The sequence below is a fragment of the Sturnira hondurensis genome, unplaced genomic scaffold (genome assembly GCF_014824575.4).
Source record: "Sturnira hondurensis isolate 20B ecotype Veracruz unplaced genomic scaffold, ASM1482457v3 Scaffold0005252, whole genome shotgun sequence".
In the NCBI taxonomy this organism is placed as follows: Eukaryota; Metazoa; Chordata; class Mammalia; order Chiroptera; family Phyllostomidae; genus Sturnira; species Sturnira hondurensis.
The window spans coordinates 1,467,901-1,492,182 of NW_028077883.1; the positions used below are offsets into that span (position 1 = coordinate 1,467,901).

Below are 24,282 nucleotides of genomic sequence, written 5' to 3' on the forward strand. Positions count from 1 at the left end.
GGTGCTTCTGAGGTGTCCCTGTGCTACAGTTGCCAAAATCAGTGCTCCAGGTGAGGGTAAGGTTCTTTCTGGGAGGTAACGGTGTAGGGAGGCAGAGTGAGAGTGCAAATATGTCCTTTCCTGTCTCGCTTTCCCTGAGAGCACCTCAGTATCCTCTAGCTGGGTGGCAAACCTAAAGCCTGACCCTCAGGTTAAAGCTCTAAAATAAGTCTCTTTTATGGAACGACTAGGAGTGTGTTTTGGTCTGCTATCTGCAGTGCCTTGGGGGCAGTCATCTGCCAAGAACTGTCTCTCTCATTAGTGCAGTCCCATGGACCCCAGGAACACAAAGCCAGGCACTCAAGGGTTGTCTCCTAGGCTGCCAATGCAAAAACTGGGCACCAGAAATTTAAAAAAAAAAATAGCAGGGACACCAGACTTGTGTAAAAAGCTCTCCTCTGGAAGATACTAGCACTGTGGAGCATAGCAAGGAGCAGTACAGGGGTGAGATCTGCCAGCTTTAACAGTGGTAGGGGTAGACATCTGCCACTTTAACCAGTGCAGGGACGTGCATGCTCCCTAGCTTTAGTGAGGGAGAGGGTGAGCCAGTGATGGCTCACACCTCTGGCTTTAGGAAGGTAGAGGGAGAGCACAAAAATGGTGCTTCTCAGCTCCTCTGTCCCCAGAGAGGGTCACACAAGCCCCTGTCCCTCCAGCAGAGGCTTTCAGATTAAAAAATGAATCTCATTCACTTACAGTTTGGGTGCCTTCCTGCTTCCTCTGCACTGAGCCCTGTGAGAAGAAGTGAGTCTGTGTGTGAGCCTTTCAAGAGCAATCTCTCATTTTGCTACCCCCAGGTTTCACTGACACTAGTCTTGGTTTCCAAAGCCAGGTGTTTCGGGTGCTCATCTCTCAGGGGCAGGTCTTCAGAATTGGGATGTCTAATGTGGAGTACAAACCCTTTGCTCCTCAAGAAGAATCTCTGGATTTGTGAGATCCCTGTTAAGTGTGAATTGCTGCTACAGGGGTGGGGTCTCCTACCCACCTGAATGTAGCCCTTCTCTTGTTTGCTGTGAAGCCACTGTTCAGCTAGTTTTCAGTTGCATCCAGAGGGAATTTTTTCCCATGTAGCTGTAGATCGGGTGTGTCTGTGGGAGTGAGTTAGTTCAAAATCTTCCTATATCACAATCTGGGACTGCCCCCGTTAGGGATTCTTTTTACATGACCATTTCTAAGATTTTTCTTTGTAGATCCATTCTGTAGTCTCTGATTGGACCTGAAGATAAGAATATTAGAACCACCCATCCCTCTGCTCCCCTTCCCCCATACACACACACACTAGGTTTGGGAAACTGTTAGCTAGAGTAATCTTTTTATATATTTTCCCAGATACTTGTTCATACTGTGCTTTAATTTTGACATGAGTTGACTGGTTCCTGGGTTCCACTTTGGCCCATTTCCCATTAACCAGCTCTTTCATCAGTATAGATATAAATGCTTTATAGAGCTCTCAGGTTTTCTTTGTCCAAATGATTATTGATAATGGTTTGCTTTTGTTTGATTTTAACAGAGATTTTCTATCTCAGTTGCTGAACCGATGAAGCCCTTTCTCTATCAGCTGAATACATTTTTATTACAAACTCTTATGACTGTTATTAACTCTGAGGCAGCCCTGAACAACTTCCAATGTTAGCTGTTGATGAGGTGAGCTGCGAGTTTGTAACACATTGATAATTTTCAGTGTGAAAGCAAACAGCTTCCAGACCAATTAATAATAATACTCCGCCATCATTGAAAATTCATTTGCTGTTGGATTCATTTCCTATGATTTGCTAGCGGACATTCTAATATAATTATGAAGATTAAAGGGAGCAGACTGTGATTTACTCAGCTGTAGCTCTCAGTCTGGTCTTTAGGGTTCAGACCTTCAGCGTTTCTATGTTGGGCTCATCAGAGAGCAGAGTAAAAGATCTTGGTAAAATTTAATGGCGATGATTAATTCTTTGAAATAGTTTCTGCTTCATAGCCTTCCCATGTGGACCAATCTCCCATATTTTACTGCTGTGTTTTTCTCATTTCCTGAAAACTCTGTTCAAATTGCACTGCTTTCAAATATCTATCTTTATAAACTATGCTATTTCTAATCATCACATCAATCCAGTCTCCATCAGAGGGCCAAGATTTTACACTGTGTTTATTTGCAAATGATTTGGTATGATAAACATAAGATCTCTTTCATCTGATCTTCTTAATTCTGGCAAAATTCCAAAGTCCAATATAAGTTTATTTATTAAAATTTTTAAAAATATTTTCTCCATTATTCTGTAGACTTGTTTGCACACCGTAATCTTGTAATTGTTATCTGTAGAATAACTGTACTTTCCTTTTATTTATGATTATATGAAAGAGATCCCAAAATGTAGGTTACAGAAAGAGGGGTGGTAAAGATGTTTTAAAGAAGAAATTTTGAAAATTAAAATTGATTTTTAACCGAGTCCTAAAAGTTGATAAAGGCTCAGAGTCATTCTTTTCCAGGTAATGAGGCCCCCAGAGCCTAGTCATGTTGCTAATATACCCAGGTAATGGGAAGTGCACTTTGCTAACAAGGTAGGTCAAGTGGGGGCAGATGGTGGAATGTCTTAACACACAGCAGACAGGAATGCATGCATGATCTGGAACGCTACAGGGAATCATTTGAGGGTGTAACGTAGTCACAGCAGTGTGGCTGGCAGACAGTTCAGTTGATAATTTGTGGGACAGATAGGAAATGTGAGACTCCCTCAGAGAATGTGAGGTAACCAAGACCTGCACAAAAATTGAGACTCCCTCAGAGAATGTGAGGTAACCAAGACCTGCACAAAAAATAAAAAAGGAAAAACTACTCGAGCAGCCCTTATTCACACAGACTCCTGCAAGGTTCCATGAGGGACTGACGGGGCTAGAACCTGTAAGAGGCCTTCATGTGATGGACGCAGAGGCTGCAGAGGTTAACACAAGAGTCGTGTTCCATCACAGGGTGAAGGGCGTTCTACTGACCCATTGGATGTGGGACTCTCCATTTGCATAACTTTTAATGTTAAGCCAGTAGATTATAATAGATGTGATTATTTTGATTGTATTGATAACTCTACAGAATGACCCTAATATAGAATTGCTTTCATTGAGTAGCATAATTTCTCATTTAGTACTGTAATACATAGCTCAGTGTAACTGCATTATAGCACTTCCAAAAGATACTTTTTTTACCTTTTATCTAGATAATGCCTTAAGGGGTTTGCTGACTGAAAGTCACTGTGTATAGCTGTCTAACCTATGGTTTTTTACAAGTTGATATAAATTATTTCATTTATAGAGAGAAAGGAAATTAAAGGAGCATTACAAGATGCCACATGTCTTGGTAATTCTGCTTATCACTGTGAGCTACATATTCAATAGTATACTTTTCTATTAAAATTTTTGATTAATACCCAAAATATATAATGCAACTCTAAATAATTTCTAAAATATGAACTATAAGATTTAATAGTCCTCATTACATAAATTGTTTTTTCTTCAATTTCTGTAATTCCTCACAACCTTAGCACTTCAACGAAAAGGAAAATACAAAACTGTGGAATGATCAAGCTTGCACTGTGAGTCTAACGCAATGGTATTTACTAATATCTTTCTGTAAGCCCATTTATAAGCAGAATTGGAAAAAATGATCAAGCATATTAGTTCAAGTGGATTGAAACACTGTGATGTCTATTTATCTCATCAAATAGTATGATGTTTTAAAATTTTTATTGTTATTTTATTACAGTTGTCTCATTTTTTTGCCCCTTACCCTCCCCCACCCAGCTCATCCCCCCCTACCACAGTCAGGCCCCACACGGTTGTCCATGACCATGGGTCATTCATAGATGTTCTTGGTCGACTAGTTCCTTCCCCTTCCTTTCACTGTTACCCCTCTTCTCTTCTCCCCTCTGTAGCTGTCAGTCTGTTCCATGTTTCCATGCCTCTGTTTCTGTTTTGCTCATTAGTTTATTTTGCTTATAAGATCCCTCTTATCAGTGAGCTCATATGGTATTTGTCTTTCACCACCTGGCTTATTTCACTTGGCAAAATATTCTCCATTTCCATCCATGCTGTTGCAAAAGGTACGACTTCTTTCTTCTTTCTGCTGAGTAGTATTCCATTGTGTAAATGTACCACCGCTTTTTGACCACTCATTTACCGGTGGGCACTTAGACTGTTTCTAGCACTTGGCTGTTCTAAATAGCACTGCTATGAACATAGGGATACAATATTCTCCATTTCCATCCATGCTTCATCCATCCATAAATTCTTTTGAATTGGTGACTCGGGATTCTTAGAATGTAATCCAGCAGTGGAATCGCTGAGTCAATTTATGATTTTATGATTTTAATCATTCATTTATGATTTTAATGAATGAGAAAACTGTTAGCTCAAGAAAAGAAAAAAGCAGTTTAGATTCATACAGATATTAATAAAGATCTATAGAGAAAGTTTTTGTCACAACAGTACCTATGGCACTTTAAAATGAGTAACTGCTTTTCTTTATTGTATTTTTTTCCATTACCACTTAGTCCCCTTATGTCCCTTACCCTCTGCAATCACCACACTGTTGTCCATGTCCATGAGTCCTTTTTCCTTTTTGCTTAATCCCTCTACCTCCTAACCTCCCCCACCTTAGCTGTTATCCTTAGCTCTCTGTTTTAAATCTGTCTCTATTGTTAGTTCAGTTTGTTCATTAGTTTCTACATATGACTGAAATAATATGGTATTTGTCTTTCTCTGACTAGCTTATTCCACTTAGCATAATGTTCTCCATGTCCACTCATATTATCACAAAGAGCAAATTTTTCTTCTTTTTTACAACTGAGTAGTTCTGTTGTGTAAATGTCCCATACGTGTTTTATCCATTCACCTACTGATGAACACTTGGGTTGTTTCCATATTTTGGCTTTGTAAATAATGCTGCAGTGAATGGTATGTTACTGTGGTTTTAATTTGCATTTCTCTGATGATTAGTGACATTAAGTATTTTTTCATGTGTCTATTGGCTATCTGTAAGTCCTCTTTGGAAAAGTGTCTATTCAGGTCCTTTGCCCATTTTTTAATGGAGTTGTTTATTTTTCTGGTGTTGAGTTTGTGAGTTCCTTATAGATTTTGGACATAAACAATGTGATATTTAGAATGAAGTAGATCCATTCCCATAGTGGTATGGTAGGGATGGGCAAGTCTCCCACTGACAGAGGTGATGAGTGTAGACATGTTATTCTTAAAGTAATTAACATTTTTAGGTTTTTATTTAATTTTATTTTAAATTAATTTAATTATTGTTCAAGTACAGTTTTCTGTCTTATACTTCCATCCCAGCCCACTCCCCCAGTGCTCCCCACCTCCCTCCCATTTCCACCCCCCTTAGTTGTTATCCATGTGTCCTTTATACTTGTTCCTGTAAATCTTTCCCTTTTTCCCCTGAAATTCTCTCTCCCCTCCCCTCTGGTCCCTGTCAGCCTGTTCTCTATTTCAGTGTCTTTGGTCATACTTTGCTTGCTTGTTTGTTTTGTTGTTTAGATTCTTGTTAACAGTGATATCATATGGTATTTGTCTTTCACCACCTGGCTTATTTCACTCAGCATAATGCTTTCCAGTTCCATCCATGTTGTTGCAAAGGGTAGGAGCTCCTTCCTTCTGTCTGCTGCATAGAATTCCATTGTGTAAATGTACCATAGTTTTTTGATCCATTCATTTACTGACAGACACCTGGGTTGCTTCCAACTCTTGGCTATTGTAAATTGTGCTGCTATGAATATTGGTGTGCATATGTTCTTTGGGATTGGTGTTTTAGGGTTCTTAGGATATACTCCTAACAGTGGAATTGCTGGGTCAAAAGGCATATTCATTTTTAGTTTTCTTAGAAAATTTCATACTGTTTTCCATAGTGGTTGTATCAGTCTGCAATCCCACCAGCAGTGAACTAGGGTCCTCTTTTCCCCACAACCTCTCCAACATTTGTTGTTTGTTTCTTTGTTTATGATAGCCATTCTGACCAGTGTAAAGTGGTATCTCATTGTGGTTTTAATTTGCATCTCTCTGAAAGATAGCGATATTGAGCATCTTTTCATGTGTCTTCGGATTCTCTGTATGTCCTCCTTGGAGAAGTGTCTGTTCAAGTCCTTTGCCCATTTTTTAATTGGGTTTCTTGTCTTCTTAGAGTGGAGTCATGTAAGTTCTTTGTATATTTTGGAGATTACACCTTTGTCTGAGGTATCATTGGCAAATATGTTTTCCCAAATAGTTGGTTCTCTTTTTATCTCAATAAAAGAGATAGTTTTCTTTAGCCATGCAGAAACTTTTAATTTTGATGAGATCCTATTTGTTTATTCTTTCCTTTATGTCCCTTGCTCTAGGGGCATATCAATAAAAATGTTGCTGCATGAAATATCTGAGATTTTCCTGCCAATGTTCTCCTCTAGGCTCTTAATGTTTTAATGGCTTATATTTAAGTCTTTTATCCACCTTGAATTTATTTTGGTATATGCTGTGAGTTAGTGCTCAACTTTCATTTTTTTGCACATAGCTATCCTATTCTCCCAACACCATTTGTTGAACAGGGTATCTTTACTCCATTTTATGTTACTGCCCCCTTTGTGGAATGTTAGTTGCCCATAGAGACTTGGGTTTATTTCTGGGCTCTCTGCTCTGTTCCATTGGTCTATGTGCCTGTTTTTATGCCAGTACCAGGCTGTTTTGATTACAGTGGCGTTGTAATATAGTTTGGTATCAGGTATTGTGATCTCTCCTACTCTGTTCTTCCTTCTCAAAATTTCAGCTCCTATTCGGGGTCGCTTATGGTTCTGTTTGTTCTATGTCTGTGAAATATGCCATTGGTACTTTGATAGGTATTGCATTGAAATTGAAAATTGCTTTGGGTAGTATGGACATTTGATGAAGTTAATTCTTCTAATCCATGAACACGGTATATGTTTGCATTTGTTTGTGTCTTTCCTCATTTCTTTCTTCAGTGTTGTGTAGTTTTCCGTATATAGGTCTTTTACCTCCTTAGTTAGGTTTATTCCCAGATATTTTATTTTTGTTTTTGCTATATCAAATGGGATTTTTTTTCTTGATTTCAGCTTCTGCTGCTTCATTGTTGGTATACAAAAATGCCTTTGATTTCTGGATATTGACTTTGTATCCTGCTGTTTTGCCAAATTCATTTATTAGTTTGAGCAGTTTTTTGGTAGAGTCTATAGAATTTTCCATGTACACTGTCATGTCATCTGCAAACAACGAGAGTTTTGTTTCTTCCATTTTGATTTCCATGCAGTTTATTTCTTTTTCTTGTCTGATCGCTGTGGCTAGAACTTCCAATACTATCATGAATAGAAGTGGTGAAAATGAGCAACTTTGTCTTGTTCCTGATCTTAGTGGAAAGGATTTTACTTTTTGCCCATTGAGTATGATGTTGGCTGTAGGTCTCTCATATATGGCCTTTATTATATTGAGGAATGCTTCCTCTATTCCCACTTTGCTGAGTGTTTTTATCATGAATGGGTGTTATACCTTATCAAAAGCTTTTTCTGCATCTATTCATATGATCATGTGATTTTTGTCTTTGCTTTTGTTTATGTGATGTATTACATTTATTGATTTGCGAATATTGAACCATCCTTGCATCCCTGGGATGAATCCCACTTGGTCATGGTGTATGATCTTTTTAATGTATTCTTGGATGTGGTTTGCCAATATTTTGATGAGGACTTTAGCATCTCTGTTCATCAGCGATATTGGCCTGAAGTTTTCTTTCTTTGTTGTGTCTTTGTCTGGCTTTGGAACTAGGATGATTCTTGCTTCATAAAAAGAGTTTGGGAGTCTTCCATCCTTTTGGATTTTTTGGAATAGTCTGTGAAGGATAGGAGTTAGCTCTTCCTTAAATGCTTTGTAGAATCCTCCTGTGAAACAATCTGGTCCAGGGCTTTTGTGTGATGGGAGTTTTTTGATTACTGCTTCAATTTCATCTGCTGTTATTGGCCTGTTCAGGCTTTCTGCTGCTTCTTCATTGAGTTTTGGAAGATTATATTTTTCTAGAAATTTGTCCATTTCACCTAGGTTTTCCAATTTCTTGGCATACAGTTCCTCATAGTAATTTCTTACAATCCCTTCTATTTCTGTGGTGTCAGTTGTAATCTCTCCTCTTTTATTTCTGATTGTGTTTATTTGGGTCCTTTCTCTTTTCTTGATGAGCCTACTTAATGGCTTGTCTATTTTCTTTATCTTTTTAAAAAAACTGCTTTTGGATTCATTGATTCTTAGAATTGTGCTTTTAGTCTCTATGTAATTTAATTGTGCTCTGATCTTGCTTATTTCCTTCCTTCTACTTGCTCTGGGCTGTCTTTTTTGTTGTTCCTCGAGTTCTTGTAGGCATACGGTTAGGTTGTTTGTTTGAAATGATTCTGTCTTTTTTAGATAGGCCTGTATTGCTATGAACTTCCCTCTCAGGACTGCCTTCACTGTGTCCCATAAGTTTTGGGTTGTTGTGAGTTCATTTTCATTTGTTTCCAGAAACTTTTTGATTTCTTCCCTAATTTTATTCTTGACTCATTCGTTGTTTAATAGCATGCCATTCAGTCTCCATGATTTTGAGTGTTTTGGGTTTTATCCTTTGGGGTTAGTTTCCAATTTTAGTCCCTTGTGGTCGGAGAAAATGCTTGGTATGATTTCAATTTTCTTGAATTTGTTGAGACTCGTTTTGTGTCCTGTCATATGATCTATCTTTGAAAATGTTCCATGTGCATTTGAAAAGAATGTGTATTTAGCTTCTTTGGGGTGAAGGGCTCTATATATATCAGTTAAGTCCATTTCATCTAAGGTGTTGTTCCATGCCACAATATCTTTGTTGATATTTTGTTTGGAAGATTTGTCTGTTTTTTACAGTGGGTGTTAAAATTCCCTACTATAATTGTTTTCTGTCAATATCTTTCTTGATGTCCTCTAAAGTTTTCTTTATGTATTTGGGTGTTCCTGTGTTGGGTTCATATACATTTACAATGTTAATGTCTTCTTGGTGGATTCTTCCCTTGAGTATTATAAAGTAACCTTCTGGGTCCCTCTTTATGGCCCTTTTTTTTGAAGTCTATTTTGTCTGATATGAGAATTGCTACCTCAGCTTTTTTTTATTGTCCATTTGTTTGGAAAATTTGTTTCCATCCTTTCACTTTTAGTATGTGATAGTCTTTTGTCCTGAGGTGAGTCTCTTGTAGGCAGCATATGTGTGGGTCATGCTTTCTTATCCATTCAGCTATTCTATGTCTTTTGATTGGAGCATTTAATCCATTTATGTTTAATGTTATTATTGATAGGTACTTATTCATTGCCATTTTTGTACCTTTGTTCCTCTCTGCCTCTCTCTTTTCCTTCCTTTCCTTAAAGCAGTCTTTTTAGCATCTCTTGCAGAGCTGGTTTGGTGGAGGCATATTCTTTTAGACTTCTTTTGTCTTGGAAGCTCTTTATTTGGCCTTCTATCTTGATTGAGAGCCTTGCTGGGTAAAGTAGCCTTGGTTGTAGGCCTCTGGTTCTCATTACTTGAAATATTTCTTGCCATTCTCTTCTTGCTTGGAGTGTTTCCATTGAGAAGTCAGTAGCTAACCTTATTGGGGCTCCCTTGTATGTTACTTCCTTTTTCTCCCTTGCTGCCTTTAGGATTCTCTCTTTGTCTTGAAATTTTGCCATTTTAATGATGATGTGTCTTGAAGTGGGCCTCTTTGGGTTCCTCTTGATTGGGACTCTCTGTGATTCCTGGATTTGTGTGATTTTTTTCTCTCATCAAATTAGGGAAGTTTTCCCTCATTACTTTTTCAAATAGGTTTTCTATCCCTTGTTGTTCTTCTTCTTCTGGTATCCCTATTATTTGGATATTATTACGTTTCATATTGTTTTGCTTTTCTCTTAATCCCTCTCCATTCTTTCTGAGCCTCTTTTCCTTTTCTTGCTCTTTCTGGAAGTTTTTTCTACTTTGTCCTCCAGCTCACTGATCCGATCTTTTGCTTCATCGATCCTGCTTTTCATTCCTTCTACTATGTTCTTCAGTTCAGAAATTGTGTTCTTCATTTCCTCTTGGCCTTTGCTGATGGTTTCTATTTCCTTTTACATATTGATATAGTTTGTGGAATGTTCATTGTACCTCCCCTGGTAGCTCGTTGTGAGCTCTTTGAATTTCCTGATAACCAGTGCTTTGAATTCAATATCTGATAGTTGACTTGCCTTTGTTTCATGTAACATTCTTTCTGGGGCTTCTTCCTTTCCTTTTATTTGGGGATTGTTTCTTTGTCTTCCCATTGTTTGTGAGACTCATCTTGTTAGCCTTAGCTTGTGTGTGTGTGTGTATGTGTGTGATTAGTTGGAGGGAGAGGCAAATAGATTATGACAGCAGAAGAGTATTTTATGATATTTATAGTCACAGCCAGTAGAGAAGAGACAGAAGATCGTTAGGCTATAAATAGTGTTAACTGTTATCTTCAACCCTACTTGCCACTTTTAAGAAAGGATGGACAAAAGATAAGTCTCTCATTGGGGAGGGAAGGCTTGTGAGTTGGATCTAGAAAGCAGTGAGGCTGTGGGCGGTCAGATTTTGAGGCAAAGTGAGAGTAAAGAATAGTAAATAGGTGTGGTGTGTGAGCAAATAGAGTTAATCACTATAGTAATAGAATTTAGGAACCTGTAAAGTTGGCTAAGATCCGGGAGATGTGTTGTGAAGTATTTACAGTTGTAGAGAACAGCTATTATTTACAATAATATTAGAGCAACAATCATATGACAGACTCTATGTGATCTGTCTGAATAGGTGGTATAGACTATGGGTAGTGTGCTAAGGAAAAACAAGTGGGGTGAAGTACAGAGAGTTAGCAATACACTGTGGGGGAGAGAACAGGGAAACCTGTCAAATAATACAATGTAACCAGCTAAGACTAACAAGCCTATACAGAAAGAGGAGGAATACAAAGATATTATTAAAATATAAAATAAGTGAGAGTAATGAAAAAATAAAATAAATAATAGAAATATGCAGCAACTTGTGGCTTCTCTGCTATAGCAAAGTGAAATTTGTCTCTCTCTCTCTACTGTTGAGATGCCCCCTCTTTGGGTCCCACTCTGGTCTTTTCATGGTTCCCAGTTGTTTGTGTCCCTTGTGGGTAAAAGAAAATAAAGCAACAAACAAACAAAAAAAAGGCAAGAGAAGGGAGGAAAAAGCAATAAGTTTGGAAAGAAAGGAAGAAGTACTAAAACAGGAAAAAAGAAAGGAGAGGAAAAAAGTATTGAAAGATAAAAGAATAATAAAATTAAAAAGATATAAGAATACTTTTTTAAAAAGCAGTTTTTCTGGTTTCAGCAGGCTGGGTGGAGGTCCATTGGTGTGGTCTTTCCGAGAGTGCTCTCCCAAGAGCTAGCCTGGCACCTCTCCCTAGCGCTCCACAAAGGGGATCTAGGTTCTTTTCAGAGCACCTTTTCCGGGGGTCCTCTCTGTGGGCTGGGATGCAGGTGCACACGCTCCAGCCAGGCTGCTGGACTGGGGTGCGGGCGCCCGTGCACCTGCCAGGCTGCCTGGGTCCTGAGGAGTCTGGCACGGTCCTTCCCAATTCTGTGGCAGGACTCAAGTGTTTCCACTCCTCCTCTGGATCGGTGCCAGGCTGGGTGGGAAGCAAGCCAAGCTGCCACCCCGGAAAACACCTCAGTCCACTCCCCCCCAAAAAAAAACTTCTCCAGGAAGCCTGCCTCTCAGCCCAGCCCAGTCCCCAGCCAGACCAGTGACGACAATATTCCTCTCAGTTCTCCAGGGCTGGTGGGCTGGTGGACTGGCGGGCTGGTGCACTGGCTGAACATGGCGCTTTGTCCTTGTTATCCTCTCTTTAAATTCAAGCAGACAGGTCTCTGCCCAATGTTGCCCAGCCTTGCTTAGACAGGGAGGGAGAGAGCTGATGACCCAGCTCTCTCCCAAGGACCCTGCAGCAGGGCCTAGGCTCCCAAAGACTCTGCCATAGACCCGTGGGGTGCCCCCTCCCAAAGAAACCAGGGCCTCTGGACCCCGACCGCGGGGTCAGCAGTGAGGCCGCTAGGTGCTGGCCAAGGGCACTGGCCACTGCCTCTGCTGCTCTTGTCTTTACTCAGGTCCCTGAGACCCCACTGACCTGCCGCTGTGTGGTGCTTCAGTGTCTGTCACAATTTCTGGTCTCTTAATTTCATAAATGCTGGGGAACTGTTGGTTGATGGCACTATACCTCAGTAGATCTGCCAGGATTTTCTCCCATGTGTACGGGAAATGAAATCCACTCCGTCCTACTCCATCGCCATCTTCCCCCCCTTTCCCCGTAATTAACATTGTTTAATCATGTGCCAGACACTGAGCAAGACACTTAATTTTTTTTCTCATAAGATAAATATAAATATAAGTACCATAAGATAAATACTAGTACTAGCTTCCATTCTGACAATTAGGAAACTAATTCTTAGAACAGTTGAAATTGGTCCAAGAGCCCTAGTTGGTACATGGTAATGGGACATGACTTACTTGCAGTTGTGTTAAAGTTCAGATAAGATTGTTATATGAAAATGCTTTCTAGAAAAATCCAGGAAAATATGAGACTCTATTATTTTCCCATCTCCATTTTTTAAAAAATTGATACTAGTTATCAATCAATAATGACTTTCACTGTCAAAAGTCAATATGAATTTTAAGATAATTCCTGATGAATACAAAAGATATCAATAACTCAGTAATACTTCTCAGGATTACTGTAGAGTTTTTACAGGCCTGTCCCCCCCCCCCCAAAAAAAATGTGATCCCAAAATTTGAATGCTAGAAAATTTCTAAATAATGTGCTTTAAAAAAAAGTCTTAGCTCTGTATCTGGTGTCTCTCTGCTTTTTGCTCCTTTCACCCCCACCTCAATTCCATGACATTGCTAGTTTCAGTTTTGCAAGCCTTCTGGAGGTGCGGTACATGAAGCACTACTGTGACTGTTAAAAACCACCATAACATTTGCACATTTCTAGAATTAAAAAGAAATAAGGATAACATTTAGAGAATAGTGCTAAATTGTATATGCCTTACAATAAAATATAATTATATTTTAATGTATTAAAGTGTTCTTGATTAAGCTCCTTAGCTATAAAAACCTGGAAACAATAAAAGTCTTGATAAACCAAGATTTATATTTATATTCTATTTAGGCTGCAGCACAATGAATGCAAAAACTTTCAGTATATACTTTTACCAAGAATAAAAAAGACTTTATCCTCTTTTCTCAGTTCTCATTTTGCTTTATTTCCATGGAAATCTTCATGAATTTTTAGTGTAATTACTTCAAGCAGATGTTCAGTTCTCTTGTCCTGATAATAGAAAACACAATAGAATAAAAGATATCTTAGAAGACTTTATGAAAGTGTTTGGCAGTGTTCATGAAAATGGCCCAAGGGAAAATTTGGGTGTTACTTTAGAAATATCGAAATACATGTTTCAATTGATTAAAACAATGGATTATTAAAAACATTCTTAAAATTATATTTGTGAAGAAAGAGGTTAAATGGAGAGACAGTATTTTAAGCATTAAATCTCATTTTGAGTTCATAAAAATAAATGAACCCAAAACATTTTCATTGTATTTCTTAACCATTTGTATAGGGTATCACAAACAACTTAAAACTGGATATGCTTTACTTCACACTTCAAAGTAAGATAGTAAGATGTTAACTTTCAATATGTAGATAATGGTTCATTCATTTAGTTCTATATGCTATATTTCATGTAAATATATACATTTTTCAGTTTTAATTAAAATGCCTAGAGCTTCCTGGGAGAAAAACAAATTATGTAAATGCAAAGCAGTCCTTGGAAAAATATATAGTGTCTTCAATATACAGAGGCAAGGGTGAAAAGGATGTTAAGTGTTTTATACATCATGTTCAGAATCTAGCCAAGAAATTGTACTAAGAAAAACTAAAGGAAGAAAAATAGGTTGCATTGGGCTGTGCCTGTATGAGTTGTAGAACTACATCCTTCACTGTAATGATACTTGGCTGTGTCTGCCCAGATTCATTGGAATGTATACACAGATAGCCCAAGTTCAAATGGTTCTATAATGCAGACATATGGGATTGAAAATGTCCTAATAGTGGGGCAACTGATATGGAAATGTGGAGTTTCCAGAGTGCTAAGTAACAAAACTTTTATTTCTCTGTATGGAAAGAGTATCAATTAACCTGATATTTGGATCTGTTTAATTTATGGCTACATATATGTATTCTCTGCAATAATGCATGCAAAATAGTTCTTATCTAATTAAAATAATACTTATCAATCATGACAAGTTTTCATGTGAAGTAGGCGGATGAAATCATTTTCTGCAGCTCTTATAAAACCTTATTTCTAGGGTCACTCTTTATAGTAAAATTAGATAAAAGTAAGAGGCTCAGAAAATAGCTGGAGAGATGACAAGTTATAGAGTTTCTTGGGATGGCCATAAACCCAACTTTCCCCCCCCTCATGTTTCCCCCCAGTGAATGACGCCTGGAATGCTAGAGATTTAGCTTAAAGGAGTATAGCTCCTAATAAATACAGACAGTGGTCAACTAGCTGAGTGAATTAAAGCATCCATTGAAAGCCAAGTTAAAGATCTGAATGATGCTATATTTTCAGATTTGTTGCTGCTTGTTCGATGGCTATAATCTAATGTAGGTAACCCTGGACATGCCAACAATGCATACTCTTTGGAGTAGAAACAATGTGTGGCTGTGACCATGCATCCATGTGCCTTGAGAGGCAACTTAGAGTGCCAGCTCCTTGGCTTTGTAAATAGAGGCGCATCCAATATTAACGTCCATGGTATCTTGGGTTCTTCCTACCATCGTACCAGTAGATTAGGGAATTAGTTAGAACTCAGTTCAATTCTTCTTTAGTCAAACAACTGCTATTTGAGATAGTAATCTTAAACTTGTTAAGCTCCAATTTCCTTTTAAGGAAAAAATAAATATTAACACCTATGTCAAAAGGTTGTAAAAATTACAAAGTTTCAGTTAGAAAATAAATGGGTTGTGGGTGTAATGTATATCATGGTGATTATAGTTAATCATACTGTATTACATATTTGAAAGTTTCTCAGAGAGTAAATCTTAAAAGTCCTCACCACGAGAAAAACAATTTATAACATAGGGGAGAGATCTTAATTAGACTTCTTGTACGTTTTGCAGTACATATAAATATCAAATCATTATGTTGTGTACCTGAAGCTAATATAATATACATGCCAGTTTTCCCTCAAAAGAAGGTTATTATGACCATTAGGTGAGATGATGTATATGATATTCATACCACAGTGCCCTACAAAAGATGGGCAATCAGTAAGTATTCATAGAATGAATTTTTCATCCAAGTATACTCTGTACAAAAAGAAGTATGAAGGGAAGTCTCACAGAGAAACGAGTAGTGTTAGGTATGAAATCAAGATGAATTTGTCTTATACAGCTGCCCTTTCAATAGACAGTCTGGTTCTATTCAAACCACAGGAGAAAAAGGCAAAAAAATCCTACAGCAATGCTTCTCACATTTTGTATGCTTATGAATCACCCAAGAATTTTTTAAAATTTTATTTTTGATTTTAGTGAGGGGGAAGGGAGGGAGAAAAACATCAGCATGAGTGAGAAACATTGATTGGTCGCCTTCCATACACACCCTTATGGGGGACAAAACCTGCAACCCAGGCATGTGGATCAGGTCTCAAACCAGTGACCTGTTGGTTTGTGTGCCAACGTCTCACCAGCTGAGTCACACAGGTCTTGGCCTAAGGATTTTTGTAGTGCAAATTTTGACTCGGTGGGTGGGAGGTGGGTGGGATCTGAGAGACTGTGCTTCTAGCAACCTCCAGGTGACACGGGTGCTGCCTGCGCACTGACTCTGCTTGAGCTGAGTCCCAGAGCATTGGATGTCACAGCACTCTAATAAATACTGCCCTTAAATCTGCGTTTGTCCAGCCCAGCATTCTGTTGTCTGCCACAGCAGCTTAAAATTAAATTAATTCATGTATTCACTTGGCAGAAGATTGTTTTGTGTCTATTATGTCACTGGTACTGTTTTAGGTTCTAAATATAAAATAATGAACAAGACAGGTAAGAATGATGCCCTCATTGGGCTTTCAATAGAATGATAGTATCAGATAATGAACATAGAAACAACTAATTAAAGTAGTTTCTAGTGGTGAATAAAACTGTAACTAAAATAATATAATGTTACTGTGAGATGGTGTGTGGTCATATAAGACTCCTCTAGGGAGGAGATAATTGAACTGTATAACCTGAATGTTGAGAAGCTCTCTGCAGTGTGTGAAGATCTGAAATTCCCATGCAAAGGAAACAGAGAATGCAAAGGCCCCAAGGCAGTACGAGATTGGTCTGTGGGAGAAGAGGGGAAAAGCTACTGTGGCTAGATCAAAATGCCATCATTTGGATGTAAGACAATGGTGGGAGCAATCAGAGGGGGAAATGTGGACAAGGTCACTCCTGGCAAAGTTGGGGGAATGTAATAAAGGCTGAAATCTAAGGAAATCTTAGAAGTTGAGTCCCAGGCATGTCTGAACAGCTCCACAGAGAGTTAAGGTGTCCTATAGAGAAAACATACTTACAAGAAAGTACACCTGGCCACACAGAACAAGGTAAGTGGAAAAAAAAAAAAACTAATATAAGGTATGGGACACAGATTGAAAAACAAATTACTAAAAATGAAAAATAAAATTCAAATTGTACATCCCTTAGGTTTACACTACAAGAAACAAACATATATCCCTGAGCCATGCAAATTAACTAGCACACATGTAGAACGCTCTCAAATGCTGCAGAGTAAGTTAATTTTTCTGAGTAGAAGTGATTAAGTAATTATTAGAGAAGACATGAAACTATAATTTGTGGTTGACCATAAGCTGTAGCCCGAGATTTGTCTTACTTTCTACAGAATATTGGGAATGAAAGTGAAAGAGAACAGCTGGGCCAATAAAAGATAGCAGTGAGCTCTGGCTCGTGTAGCTCAGTTGATTGAGCTCGGGCCTGTGAACCACACGATCGCGGTTCGATTCCCAGTCAGGGCACATGCCTGGGTTGCAGGCCAGTTCCCAGCAGGAGACTCATGAGAGGCAACCATACATTGATATTTCTCTCCTCTCCTTCCCTTCCCCTCTAAAGATAAATAAATAAAATCTTAAAAAAAAGAAAAGATAGCAGTGAAGGAAATAAGACATATACAAGCCTCTTCTTGCACGAAGAAAAAAGTCTAGTAGGAAAAATAGTCATCATTATGTCAACTGTAAAATGTTCAGTGTCTTGTATTATGAGTTTTTACTCTACCTATGTACCTTTAAATCCACAATCTATCATATTATTTTGGTGGAAAACAAGTCAAACCTTAAAAACAATGAAAACAGTCAAAAGAGAACCCACAGGTCAGAGTAACGAAGAAAGAGTGAATGATGTCATGATGTCTCAGCTGTCCTTTAGTGAGACTTACTAGTATGCCTAATAATTTAAGGCCTGCAAACTCGAGGCTATTAACATGTAACTGCATTTCAATTGACTTCTGATTTTGTCTAATGATTTAAGGCCCTGAAAACTAGTAGCTATTAACATGTCAGAGCATTTCCCATTGATTTCTGATTTTCTGCCTTGTTTTTCAAATATTGGGGCCCCTAACCTTCTGTTGGTGAGAAACAGCTTTGATTTGTTTGTCTAATAGCAGTGCAGGTTGGCATAGTCAGTCACCCTTTATCACCTGAATGCCTACTGCCTCAAGGCACTCATTTCTGTTATATTCATCCAGAATTATAGCTATATTCTGTGGGAAAAATAGATTAATTTTGCTTGTTTGTATATTATTTCAGTTTGTTCCACCAACCTCATCAGCACCCTATAATAACCAGCTAAGCCACAGAGTTCAGACTTTTTCCATGCTCTGTTCTCATTATTTATTTGTAATTGTTTTGGTTACCTTCGGTGTTCATTAATGCCAACAATATTTTCTTTCTCATTAGCCTTTTGTGTATCTCACTGTATTCATTCAACAAATACTAAATGAGTGCCAGTCTCCACAGCTTGGAGACCAAGGGAGGAGGAGGTGGAGTGAGATGAAGCTAGGAAGGAGCCCAAGAGCCAGTGCATTTGAAGTATTGTAAGCTTTCAAAATATAGGTGTTTTCTCTCTTAAGAGCAACAGGAAACCACCGAAGAGTTTTAGGTACCTAATTGACACCATCTTATTTCTGCTATTTCCTGACCTTTTCATTTTTCTTCCCCACTCCCAATGGTACCGTCTTAAGCAGTAGTTTTATAATGCTATCCTATTATTTATATTTTGTGGTTATTTCCCACTAATGAACTAATTTTCTAATGAAAGAAAAAGGCTGCCAATTATATAAAATTAAATTCTGTGAGAGACACAAGAGTGTTGGCAAATAGTACCTGTGAGTTGGGTCATGAAGACATATGCTGCATGCTACAGATAGACTCATAATTTGTAAACGATGGCTCATCCCCAATAACGGAACAAAGTAGAAAGCCTATTTCATTGATGCTCCTTACTGCAAATGTAATATTTTAAGTATGAAAATTATCTACTAGGAAAATATCTGCAACATTAAAGTACTTTCAACAATGTGCTTAATTCACACACCTAAGTTTCATATAATAAAAGACAATATGTAGATAGGTAGCCATCTCTAAATGAGGCTTTTTATTATGCATATATGTTTTTTTCTGGTGTTCTTTTAACATCTGGCTAGTCACTCTTTTGGCTTTACTTTTAACTAAGAACAAAAGGGATATAACCTAATTTATCTTGGTGCCCATCTGGTTTCAATTGCTCATTTTACATTTACTCAAAAATGATAGATTGTTGGTGATGATGTCTTTCCCAGGAGAAGAAGTTGACAGACAGCTCTGCAGAGATGCCATCTTCCCCATCCCCGTCGCCTGTTATGCCCCATGCCCAAGGGACTGCGTGCTCAGCACGTGGTCTGCATGGTCCTCCTGCTCACACACCTGCTCAGGGAAAACCACAGAAGGGAAACAGATACGGGCGCGCTCCATTCTGGCCTATGCGGGTGAGGAAGGTAAGGTCACCAGCTTCAGAAGGCACTGAGGTTCCTTTCGGAAGTTGGCATGCATTTTCTTTGTCTCGCCTGGGTAAGATGATATTCTAGAATAATCGACTTCCAGAAATCTAGCAATCCAAGGAGATTTTATGTGTGTTAATATAATGGGCAACTTGTTTCTCTTCCCCAAAGTTAATCTTGAAAATGGATCTTTAATAAAAAAAGAAAAAAATTAAAAATTAATTCACTTTGCCTTTTCTCCTACCTAATAATTCAAATTCTTTCTAGTTCAAAGCATTAAACTTGAGAAAAGATCTGAAAATGGCTCCCAGAATTCCATGTTAGGTTTCATTGGTTTATTTTTCCTCTATTTCAGCAGTTTTACTCTTTGAAACCATACTCTTCCTCTTCATAAATAGGCATATATATTCAATAATAAAGTTTATTTGAAAATAAATACCAGCGTGGCTAGTACTTTACTAAAATCTGCATGTATTCTCAACCATTCAGTTTTCTGACCACGAGCTCTGAGATCCACACGTTTCATATGTAGGTTGTGTTCATTTTTGAAACGTGTTGCTGTTCAGTCACGTCTTCCGACTGGGAAGTGGTTTGTCATATATTCATACCTCCCTTGTGTTTGCTTTATTGTCAGGAAAATACAGGGCTCTTTGTAATTGTCTCTCAAGCTTATATCCAAATGCTGATTTGGCCTCTGTGTGACTTGGTGATACAATGTCCTACTTAATCTTGTCATTCTTGAAAATAACACAGGAGTAAGGAGAACATAGAAGTAAATCGAGTTCTGTCATGTTGAGGCATGTGCTGTCTCAAGAATATATAGGTGAATGTTATTTAAATATTATCAAACTGAATTACTTTTCTCATTCAAGTGATACTGATTTCTATTTGTGGTAAGCATGTATTTCTCTATATATACTCCCAAATACTTAATTTTCAAGGAATTTCCAGGTTGCCTATTTTATTTTTCTGTTTGTGAAACATTTTAGTAATAGCAACCTTATAGTATTCTTATTTGATCACACTTGCTGTGTGTGTACAATAATATCTATTAAAAATATAAGTTCCTTGCCCTTAAGACATGAGAGAAAACATTAATATATTTAAAGCAGTCAACATATGGGAAATTTCTGATTCTCTGTAAAATGTCCATACACTTTTTTCCTGTCACCTTCCTATAAATTTAACTATTTGCTACCAAAAAAAAAAAAAGAGCAGTGTATCTCTGGAACCTAATGGAAAAGTAGCACCTTTTAGAGAGAAAACTATATGCTCTGGGATATCGAACAATAACTCTAACCTTGTATAGATTATATTCAGACTTCAAACTCTATCAACTCAGATTATGTCTTGAACTCCATTAAAATTAGATCTGTGGTCACCCTGCTCCCTATAAATCCATTATGCTCTGCAGACACTTGCTGCGTGACTAGCAATGAGCGACTTTTCGCCCTGGGAGTCACGTGACAGAGATTGTGCCGGGCTTGCAGAACTCACCGGATCGTTATTCCTGGAGACACGATGCTGCACACTGAAAGGTCACGAAGTGCTTTAAAGGCAGAAATTTATGATTGCTCTTTGATATGCATCATCCACTTAGTGTGAGAGGGTGAGACTTCGATAATTTTTAATTAAGTCTAGTAGCTGCATCATAAGCAACCTGTGCTGGAAAATCATGGGTGTTTATATAGTAAATCATAAAGGCATAAATCCAAAACATAATTTTAAATGGAAACCACAGAAGAGCCATGTCAGTGGGAAATCTGCTGCTATTTGTCTCTGATAATAATAGTTGCAAAAACTGGTATAATTATATGGAATACTTAATGAAAAATCTATCCTTCGAACACTATTTATTTAATACCTATTATTTGCTGGACACGTACACATATTTTATCTTCCTCAAAATAAGCCTTTTTATAATGCTGAGATTTGTTAAAAAATCATTTAGAAACTACACTTGCAGAAACTTTAATATGTTCTCCTGCAATTAGATAATCCCTTGTAATTCTAAACAAAAGTAGATCTTTCTATTGTGTTATTCCCCAAGAATTATTATTTTGTATGTATTTTAATTGTTCCTAATTTTCTGTGCATCAGAAAATTACTGTGGTAACCTAATGGAAGAGATTACATTAGTAAAAATTGTATAGAGATTTTTAGACATAAAATTACATGAATTTCTGGTGAAATAACTTTTAGACAAATACAGGTACAAAATATTTATCTGGATTTACTCATTTATTTTAATAAATCTATAAACTTATTTTATGGATTTATACTTATGGAAGTATACAACCTATACTTCTGTTTATCTCAGTCAGAAATTCATCATTAAACATTATGAAGATTTTATAACCTCATGTTAAAGACACACTAAGTTTTGCTGCAGTAAGAGCTCAGAAGTTTCCTAACTTAAAAGAACAGTTCTTTCTCATGGAAATGTTGCTAGAATGTTAGGTAACTCTACAAAAAGTCTTTCTGCCATAAAATGTCTCGGCGTTGCACCTTTGTATGAAGACCTCCTTCATAATCCCCACATCCGTGGAAGAAGATAGTTGGAGAGTCTGTCTGCTGATTTAAAATCATCTGCATCAAATTATTCCATCCAGAGATGCTTTATGTCATTTCCACTAACATTTCATTGTCAAAATGATTCACATAATCATGACTTGAATTTGAACCTAAATTCAAGCAGACTAGAGGCAGACGTAATCCTACTGTATTATATAAAGGAGAGAAGTGCTGGGTACTGATCTTGTACCTGGTGTGTTCAGTCTTCTCATTGTGTGTATGTACCTACTTGGTTCCCCCACCACCACCACCAGTCTCTCCCTGCCATCTCCATTGCCATCACCACAGGAGAGCCCCATTACCCTGCCCATGTTCTGACACCCTGCATCAGGCCAGCCCACATGACAGGAACCCTGCTCCACACTGGACCTGCTGCTCCAGTGCCGGGATTTCCTCTGTACTCTGCCTGTGCTCTGATGTCTCCTGTTGGGTTACCATGTCTCCCCTCCTAGACATTGCTGTGCTTCCCATTGGTAAGCATGCTCTGTGTGTCTGGCGCTCATGCCAGGCCATCCCCTCCCCCACTGGGGATGCCCTTCTGTCCCAGGCTGGGCTCTGACAGCCCACTCCGGGCCACTGCACCCCCCCACCTGCTGGCACAGATGCTCACCTGCTTGGCTCCACCAGATAGCTACTTTAAAATTATGTTGGCGGCTCTAAAAAAAAAAGCAGTCATTTAACACTTAAATTTGTCAGATTTGTAATATAAATAATGATAGGTTGAATTGAAATTAAAAAATTAAACTGATGTTAGGTTAATAGCCTCTTTAATTTTTTTGAACCCATGCTGCAGATCCTTAACAAACTGGGTTTCAAAAGGAAAAATAATTTTCAAAATGTTTTCTACCAAGTATAATAACAAATTCTGTTAATTCTCACTATATAGTTAGTTATCTGTGCAGAGCAAGAAATGAGAGCATATTTATTTTTGCAAAGTTCAGAATGACCTGATGTTATAACTTCATCAGCCAAATTTTAGTGTGCCTTTTATACCTGCTTTATACATGCAGAGAATAGATGCAAATTGAATCAAATTAGGCCAATTCTTTCTCAAATAATTAGTAGTCTTCAATAATTACATTTTATAGTATAAACCACTGAGGAGAGGAATATTTCTATTTTAACTTGTTCAATTTTTACAGTTAAATGATTTTAATTCTGAAAGCCAGGGAGCACTTATATATCCTAGAGGAATTTGAAGAACCTGGAATCTATCACATATACACACATAACTCTGACTTCTAAATAAATACTATCATTTCTTATCCTCCCACTATTGACTTTGAAAACGGAGCTCTGCTTCAATCCGTGCCTACAGGACCACCACACAGGATCTGTGCAGTGGGAAGTCTTTTTAGCAAGGAAAGAAAGCAGGGAGAAAGGGGCGGATAGTGCTGGAGCAGAGTCTTCTTAAGTTCTCTGTGGTTAGTGCTCTTCCAGTTCAGCTCCCTGAAATCGTGCCACTGTCGATGTGCTTTTCACCCAGCAGTGGTCTGTTATCAAAGGAATATGGGCTGCAACAGCAGGCACAGTTGCAAGCATCTTAGTACTGTCATCCATGGCACACTAACAGTCTCTTCTTAGCATGAGCCAGTCCGCTGTCTTAACCTTGCCGCCATCACTTGCCAATGTGAACTCTGCCCTCCAGCTGACTACATCAACGCTGCCAATTCCCAAGGTCATACCTGCCTGCATACCTTTCCTTTTTTAAAACTTTTAATTGTGTTCAAATAAGATTCTCCCTTCCTTCTCACCCTTCCCATAACTCTGCTTGTCCAAGTCCTATTCCTTCAAATCTCATCTCAGTGCCTCCTATCTGAGGCATTTTTCAGTCCCCCCAAACTAATGGCATCTGGTACTTTTGGATCCCAATTATACTAACTATCTTTTTGAACATTATATTCTACCTAGGATTATACTTATTTCTATGTTTATCTCATCCCCCCTATTACTCTTCCTCACTGAATTATAAGATCCTTAGGAGTATCAGGAACTATTTCTAATCCCTGTAGTTATCCCACGGTGAATTGGACATAAACAAATTGTATTTGTGCTCAACAAATCCATACCCAATGATTTTGAACAAGTTCCTTTTTTTTTAATCTGCCATCTAAATTGTAAGAACTTCAATGCCAGAATCAGAAACATCATAGATTTATTTGTTAAATGTATGCTAGCAAAGTTTTTATAGGCTTGAGGTTGGGAGGAAAAAAGTCCCTTTTTTATTTCTAAGAGAGAAGCTTCACATAATAGTTGATATTTTTATATGAGTGTGGAAGTTTGTTTATTTGGCAGAATTTCATTGAGGCATTTAAAACTCTTTCCCCTTGATGAATGATAGAAAGCCTAAATAATCACTGAGTATGAAGCATATATTTTTATGTATAAAATTTTTTCAGACTACACTTACCACTAATTTTGTCATGGGTGACATTTTATAATTTCCCTAGTACAATGAAAATATTCCCAGATGTCTGGAATTAGAGCTTCCCATGAATAATAAATAAAGTCAATATTATATCTATCAATTTTTCTACCATAAAATTATTCCCAAAACAACATGACAATGCTGCAGTG

General features: G+C 37.9%; 1 protein-coding gene across 2 annotated transcripts in view; it reads left to right on the forward strand.

The window, feature by feature from the left end:
* Window positions 1–24,282, forward strand: part of THSD7A (thrombospondin type 1 domain containing 7A) — a 375,672-nt gene that overhangs the window by 261,359 nt on the left and 90,031 nt on the right. For both annotated transcript variants that reach the window (XM_037046384.1, XM_037046382.1), the window contains exon 7: window positions 18,934–19,128. In XM_037046384.1, the coding sequence (XP_036902279.1) occupies window positions 18,934–19,128 (195 nt within the window). The remainder of the gene's footprint in view (window positions 1–18,933; window positions 19,129–24,282) is intronic.